This window comes from Neopsephotus bourkii, unplaced genomic scaffold (assembly GCF_033783945.1).
Source record: "Neopsephotus bourkii isolate Nb327-2 ecotype Australia unplaced genomic scaffold, CSIRO-AGI_Nbou_v1 NB_537, whole genome shotgun sequence".
NCBI lineage: Eukaryota > Metazoa > Chordata > Aves > Psittaciformes > Psittacidae > Neopsephotus > Neopsephotus bourkii.
In genome coordinates, this window is record NW_026901038.1 from 1,094 (window position 1) to 8,572 (window position 7,479).

A 7,479-nucleotide genomic window follows, 5' to 3' on the forward strand; every position below is an offset into this window, starting at 1 on the left:
TTGACTTGAGGTTTAGATTAGACATTAGGTTTAGCTTAGCCATTATAGACCAATAAAACTGCTGTGTTGTTCATTCCCCCTGTGTCCTGTGCGTGGATTGGACTTGTGCCTTTTGGAGTCTTGCCCTGCTCTTCAGAGCCAAACCAAGCCGTGCCTGGAGGCCCCATGAGCACAGCACGGGGCTGTCAGTGAGATGCTGGGTGCCCGGCTGCATCCCGGCTCAAATGCAGCGTGTTCTGGTGCTGAATAGGGTCCGAGAGGTGCTCTGGCGCCCTGCAGCTTTCTGAGGGTGTGCGAGCTTGGGGAAGGAGTTTACTCCCTTGGCTTGGAAGCCTTTGCCATCCAAATGGAGGAGGAGAGTGGCCAGCAGCTCCCCGCAGGGTCTGGGTGTGACAGCGACACTGCCAAGTGTCCCTTGGAAGTGACACTGCTGTTCCCAAGCCAACACGTCAGGCCTGAAGCTGTCCGCACACAGGTACACACATGTATACACAGGTACACACGTGTACACACATGTACACACGCGTACCCACACAGGGCAGCCCTCAGGCACACGCACACATGCATGCACACCGTGTGGCAGATGCACACAGACCGCACTGAACGCACATGTGCTGCACACGTAGAGGTGCTGGTCTGTAACAGCCCCCGGTGGGGCAGAGACCAGCTCCAGTGGCAGGGATTGTCCCATGTCACAATGGGGATGCACCTCACAGGCCTGGCTGATGCAACTCTTGCATGGGCCAGGCCCCATTGTGAGGCGTGAGGTGCCCCAGGCTATATCTGCCCACAGGGCCAGCACAGCCCCAGATCCGCTGCTGGTCGCAGCCGAGAGCTCCTGGTTTGGATCCCCAGCCTTGAGCCTCGTGTGGTACCAGAGGCGCTCAGGCCCTGCCCCGCCATGGCACCGCTGCTGCTGCTGCTGCTGCTGCTGGGCCTGGCCCCCGGCCTGGCCTGGCCCCTGAGGCCCTGCCCGGGGCCCTGCCGCTGCCGCGGGCGCCGCCTGGACTGCAGCAGCGCTGCCCTGGCCCGCGTGCCCCCGGCCACCCACCAACGGCCCTTCTCCGTGCTGTGAGTGCCCTGCAGCTCCGGGCGCTGCCCCGGGACACCCCGAGAGCGGCTCCAGGGCCCCCCGCTGCCTGTGGAGGGCTGAGGGGCAGCTCCAGGCCGCAGCCCTGGGGCAGGGGAAGGGTTTGTGCTGGGGGTGACGCTGCCAATGGCTTCTCTGCAGGGATTTCACTGGGAACGCGCTCGCCCTCATCCCCCCGCAGGCCTGGCAGGGATACCCGTGGGCTGAGAAGCTGTGAGTATCCACCAGTGCCAGACATGGCACAGGGGTTCCGGGATCCCCATCCCCCCGCAGGCCTGGCAGGGATACCCATGGGCTCAGAAGCTGTGAGTATCCACCAGCGCCAGACATGGCACAGGGGTTCCGGGATCCCCATCCCTCCGCCGGGCTGTGGAGCCGAGGCTGTGCCGAGCACCGCACCAGTGCTTGCCACGTGCAGCCAAGGCCGAGCTGCTCAGCAAGGAGGGGTGTGAATCCCCAGAGCTGTTCCATGGCGAGCAGTGCCCTGGGCTGGGTACCTCCTGCCCTCCGGGGCCATCCCTGGGCCTGTGGAACCTGTGCTCGGGCTGCAGGCAGGGTCAGCAGGCTGGGAGCAAGCCCCTGCTCCTGCCATGAGTGTGATGAGCCGTGGCAGGACCCGCAGAGAGGCTGCGGTGGCACTGCTGCAGGGTTGTTCCCCTGAGAGCTCCATTGCCCCTGAGAGCCGCGGGTGCCACTGCTCGTGTTCGTCCGTCTCTTGCAGAGTCCTCCAGCACAACAACCTGCGGGCAGTGAAGAGGCGCTCGCTGGAGGGGCTGCTCCTGCTGAGGCACCTGTAAGTATCCCCCTGCCCATGGTGGTGGGCACGGCCTCCCCCTGCCCTGGCCCTGCTGCCCGCTATTGCGGCTGCAGCCAGAGCAGAGCAGGGTCTTGGTGCAGGGGAGGGCTCCGCAGGGACGCGCTGCGCTCCCATTGCCCCACGGCCAAGCAGGAGCAGGCGGCTGCTGCCCTGTCCCTGCACAGACCTGCACGAGGCCAAACCTTGTGCATTCGTCTCCTCTCAGCTCAGATGCCCCAGAGCTGCCTTGGAGGGAGCTCATGGTGCAGCTTCATTGCCCATGGAGAGGAGCAGGCACTTCCCATTCCCCCACAGGACGGGGCTGGGGGCTCTGGCTGAGCAGGCCATGAAACGCTGCCCACAAAGGTTCCTCTCTCCTTGTTTGCTGCAGAACAAGCCCAGGCAGCGAGTTCAGGCTGGAACAAGGAACCTGTTGGTTTCTAGAGCCAGGCCAGAGGACTCCTGCGCACATCAGAGCAGGGCTGTGCAGGGAGGTGACGTTTAGGAGCTGGGGGAAATAGCCCCATGTTGGTCACACAGGGCGTTACAGCCTGTCCCTGAGGCCTCACACAAGGGGTGCTGTTGGGGCGTGCATAAAGAACCTGCTGTTACCAGAGAGGAAAATCAGCCCTGAAATACCCCTGCTGGGATCAGAGCTGGGAGAACCTCTCTGAGCTGCAGCCACCCCCGTCAGGAGCGTGACCTCGGGTTCCACACCACTGCAAGTCAGTGCCAGAGAGGTGTGAAGTGAGGGCTATGGCAGGTCTGTGCTGCCAGTGTCAGAGCCCCTGAGAGGAACCAGGACAGTGCAAACGTCACCAGCGTTTTGTGTTCTCCTGTTAACAGGGATTTATCTTACAACAAAATCCAGCTGATCGAGGCGTGTGCTTTTGAGAACCTTCCTTTCCTGGAGACCATGTGAGTTATGGGGGTTCCTTCCTGCTGTGGGTGCTGAAGCCTGTTTGCATTTAGAACCTTCTGGTGATGGACAAAGCTCCTGTTATTCTTAGAACAAGGCCTCCAGTTTCTCCTGCTGAAGGAGCAGCCCAGCTCCGGAGCTCAGGGCATGGCTGGTGGCCACACCAGGATGGGGCCACGGCTTCTGCAAACCCAGCAGGAATAGAAGCTGCCTCTTGAGTCTTGCTGTGTCCTGGAGCAGGCAGAGGTGCAGCACGCATGCACTTTGTCTCCTCTCCTGGACAGGTTAACAAGCAGCAGGAGAGAAAATGGCAGTTTCCTCCCAGTTCCACCATGGATGTGGCTGTTTCCTACAGATCAGAGCTGCTTCACTCCAGCTTCCTGGGGGTCAGACCCAATTCATTTCTGTGCTCTCCTGTTTCCCCAGAAGCCTGGAGGGAAACCTCATCACCGAGATCCGGAGCGACACGTTCCGGGCATGGCACGGGATGCAGTTCCTCCAGACACTGTGAGTGTTCCAAGGGCTAAGGGGAGCTCAGAGCAGTGGCCCTTGTCACTGTGTTCTGCTCACCTCTTACCCCAAATAGGCAGCAGCATCAATGCTGAATGACAACTCTGTCAGGCCACGGCTTTGCCTGGCTGGGTGCAGGACCAGTTAGAACGCTCATGGACAGTGGGAATGTGAGAAATAGGGAAAGCCCTGTTGGAGGGAAGCCACCAGCAGGTGCAAGCTGAGGAGGAAAGAAAGGGATGCTGTGTTTTCCAGAAGCAGCACTTCTGGGCTTTTGTTCTCTGGGCTGGAGATAGTCAGGACCTGATGTATGTTGTGAATCTGCCCATCAGCATCTGCCCCGGCCTGGAACCTTCACCCCAGGCCCTTCCTCACACACGAAGCACTGAGCCGCTGCCACTGCTCTCATCCTGCACCCCCCACTCACATGGGGTGTTGGTTCATTTCAGGGTCCTGAGCCATAACCCCCTGTCTGTTATCGAGGACACGTGGTTCTTCAAGCTGCCTTCAGTCACTCACCTGTAAGTACAGACTCCTTGTCAACAGCTTACCATGAATCTTTGTGCCTCTGGGTGCCCCGTGGCCCAGAAAGCAGAGATCCAGCAGCAAATCCCAGCCTTCTCCTGCTGGAGGCAGCGGCAGAGCCAGGCAAAGGCTGAGCAATTCTGGTGTGCCCCAGCTGCAAAGCCAGCACGGAACAGGGACATGGACTTAAACTTGTCTGCATCCATCTCCCATGGGATCTGCAGGATCCCTTCTGGTTCAGACCCATGGGGGGGCAGAACACAGCAGGAAGGAGAGAGGGTTTGCTGTCATTTCTCCTGGATTAGGTAGCAGCAGATCCCCCTGCGGCCAGCACCGCAAGCAGCAGGGACTGGCTTACACCTCGAATGTAATGTGTTTACTGAAACCCTTGCAGGGACCTGGGTGCCACACGAGTGACTCGGCAGACGCTGCTCATGCTGCTCCTGAGAACATCCCGCTTGGAAACACTGTGAGTGCAGGGGCTGGCTCCCACCTCCAGCAGGCTTCTGCGCGCCACCTGGGTTGGAGTCGCTGCCCTGGGTCGCGATGCTGAGTGTTTGTTCACAACCCCTGTTCTTTAGCAAGCTGTCCATCGACACGGCCTGCTGCCTCTGCCAGCACAAGCACAGCACCGAGACCCCGTGCAGGACCCTCAGCTTCGACTGCATGAGCGTGTGCAGCAGCACTGCTCCCCGCTGCGGTAACTGGCCCCCAGCCCTGCCCATGTGCCCCAGCTATAGTGAACCTTCTGAGCCTGTGTCTGGCAGAAAGCTTCTTGTCACTGATGTGCTCTTGGTGTGTTACAGCTCCCCTGGCAGAGACACCAGGGCTCCTGAAGGGAACAGTACCACCCAGGAAAGGGAACAGCAGCTCTGTGTTGAATCTCCAGCCTAAGGAGCCTTCCCTCAGGGGGCAGAGAACCGTCACACTCACAGTTCTCCTGAGCCTGAGCAGTCCCAATGCATCAGCACCTTCCTCTCAGCAGCTCTCGAGGCGGGAGGGCAACACCACCAAGGAGCTGATGGTGATGCTGCAGAGCATTCAGCACAGGGGCTGGAGCAGCTCTATTGACACCAGGAGGTTCTATTTTCTAGCAGAGGAGCTCGTGGCACAGCTGAAGAAGAAGCTGCACAAGACCATGAGCATCCTGACTGTGAAGAGCCCCAGCACAGCCCGGCCAGCGCAGAGGGACAAGGGGCAGGAGGTGGCAGTAGGGGAGGGAGGAAGAGCCATAAGCTGGCAGCAACAGGAGCCTGGCTTAGGCTTGACCCGGGCAGAGTCCATCTTAGAGGAAGCAGTGCGGAGTATGAACCTCAGCGACATCCTCCCAGTCTCCAGCCACCAGAGAACACCCACCCCTGCTGCAGCACAGCCCCCTACACAATACCCAACAGAGGCCTCGCATCTCACCCGGTCTGGTGAGAGTCAGGATCATTCCGACGCCATGGAGCAGACCAACACGACTGACGGGATGGAGAATGAGGATAGTGCAGAAGATGAGGAGGAGGCACCATCCCCAACACAGGACTCTGCTGGGACAGATGAGGAGCAGAAGCAGCAGGACACTGATGGGACAGTGGGCAGCAGGGCTGCAGAAGAAGAGCCCGCAGCAGCAGAGGGTAGAGCAGAGCAGAGACTGAACACTACCCAGTATTTCTACTATGCTCTGCTGGCTAAAAACGGCCCCCCTGCTGCCAGCAGCACGCCAGAGGACACGGCTGCAGCAGAGCGCTCCTCTCTAGGCGGGAGACCACCCACCGCCCCTGCAAGCACCACCACACCCGGGCAGCACAAGGAGCAGGAACCCCCGACCCCAACGGCACAGGGCAGCTCCAGCGCCCCAGGCAGCGCGGCCACGCGAGGACCCCCCTTTGACACCCTGCTCAGCCGCCACCTCCACTCTCTGGTGCCAGATGGAGCCCTGCGCAGGTTCATGGCACAGGAGGCTCGAGCCCTGCGGGGGGACTGTGGCCTGCCCCAGCTCCAGCAGGCCTGCGCCAAGATGGTCTCGAGGACGGGGCTGCTCCTGAAGCTGCTGAGTGAGAGGCAGCGTGGCCCGGAGCCCTCTGACCTCCTTGAGCAGTGTGTGCGGGAGGAGGATGCCGGCACCTCTCGTCCCCATGCCCAAGTCCAGCCCAGGAGGATGGACAGTGAATCTGCAGAGACGGTAGGAGAGAGCGGGGCATGGCTGCGTGTGTGTGTCTGGGCAGTGGGGTATGGAAGGGGCCTCCCTTTCCTCCTCCCCTCCCCTGTCCTCCCTTCCCCGCTCCTCTCCTCCCTGATGCACTCTCCTTTTCTCCTAGGAGATGGCCAATCACACCTCTGTTCGCTGGCTGTGGCTGGTGCTGCCGTTCTCGCTGTTTGCTCTGGTGAACCTCATCCTGTCCCTTGCTCTCCTGGTGCAGCGCTCTTTCAAGGTGAGCCAAGGACTCGTTTGGCAGAGCGCTGCCAGCCAAACCCTGGGGCTGGAGAGCACAGGGGCAGGGGGGTGCTCCCACAGTGCTCATGGGGCCCGGGTGCTGCTGCAGATACCTGTGGATGTGCTGGCGAGCACAAGAGATGTTTTCCCAGACTTGGAGCTCATTGTGGTACCCCACCCTGGAGCTTGGAGGTGTTCAGAGCTGCTGGGAGCAGCTTGTCCTGGCTCCTGCCAGGGTCTGTCCCCAGCTCTGCTGGGCATCTTCCCAGTAGCTCCTTCCTTCAGGGGGGCTGCAGCTCCCTCTCATCACAGCCTCTGCCATCAGCCCTTACCAGGCTCTAGCCTGTAATCCCTCACCCCAAGCATCCCCTCCCCAGCTCCTGTCCTGGCCCTGCTCTGTTGCAGCACCCGTTGCTTCCAGCCATGCAGCAATGCCCCTGCTCCCTGCCCTGAGCCCATACCCAGCCTTTCTGCATGATGCTGCGGCTCCGGTGTGTCGGTGCCGTGCCTGGGCACAGGGCGGGGGCCCGATCATTGCTGTGGAGTTTGAACCTCCCTTTGGGGCCCTTCTCCTCCGAAGAGACAAATGAGCTTCCATGTCTTTAGAAGGCATGGTGCGTGTTGCAGGCGCGGGGGGGGAGCCTGCAGAGCTCTGTGCAGAGGAGAAAGGTAGAAATTAACAAGGCTGAGGAGAACTCTGGGTCATTCCAGAGGCAGGGAGCAGTGGGGAGCTGGGCAGGGAGGCATGGAGGGCTCTTCTTAAAGGCGTGGCTGCTGGCACAGCCTTGCACGTGTGTAGAAGGCACTGGGCTGGAGGAAGAACCTTCCGGCTCCCCCATGCTGCAGAATTCCATGTGGAAACCTCCATGTTCCGAGTCTCTGTCTCTCTGTCACTAGGTCTCTGCCGAGGAAGATGACGAGGATTCCCAAGGCAGCAGGAGACGGCGCCTGAAGCGGTAATTCCTGCCCTGCCCTGCCCCAGCAGGCTCTGCTCCAGCAGCACCCAGCCCTGTCCAGAGCCCCCAGAACTCCTCCAGCACTGGAGGAGTTCATCCTTTGCTTCTCATCCTTCTGCTCCTGCCTGTTTCCAGGTGCTTTCAGAAGCTGCGGCGCAAGTGGTGGCGCAGAAGAAAAGCCACTAAGAGGGACAAGAAGGTAAGGGCAGGAGCAGGCGCCAGTTCTATCCCTCTACCCCGTCCCTGCCTCAGCCCTGCTTCTCA

At 60.7% G+C, this 7,479-nt stretch overlaps 1 protein-coding gene across 1 annotated transcript; it reads left to right on the forward strand.

The window, feature by feature from the left end:
• Positions 1 to 807: 807 nt before the first annotated feature.
• LOC133210943 (uncharacterized) lies at positions 808 to 7,219 on the forward strand. The gene is made up of 11 exons (XM_061350835.1): positions 808 to 1,071; positions 1,232 to 1,303; positions 1,812 to 1,883; positions 2,733 to 2,804; positions 3,232 to 3,312; positions 3,765 to 3,836; positions 4,235 to 4,309; positions 4,422 to 4,540; positions 4,647 to 6,007; positions 6,144 to 6,257; positions 7,157 to 7,219. The coding sequence occupies exons 1-11, from the start codon at positions 902 to 904 to the stop codon at positions 7,217 to 7,219; spliced, it is 2,271 nt and encodes a 756-aa protein (XP_061206819.1). The 5' UTR covers positions 808 to 901.
• Positions 7,220 to 7,479: the final 260 nt, after the last annotated feature.

Bases quoted from the DNA above. Each gene is read 5' to 3' on its own strand.
- LOC133210943 (XM_061350835.1), top strand. From the start codon at position 902: ATGGCACCGCTGCTGCTGCTGCTGCTGCTGCTGGGCCTGGCCCCCGGC. The intron at 1,072-1,231 runs GTGAGTGCCCTG...GCTTCTCTGCAG, and splicing joins CAACGGCCCTTCTCCGTGCT to GGATTTCACTGGGAACGCGC. The intron at 3,313-3,764 runs GTGAGTGTTCCA...GGTTCATTTCAG, and splicing joins ATGCAGTTCCTCCAGACACT to GGTCCTGAGCCATAACCCCC.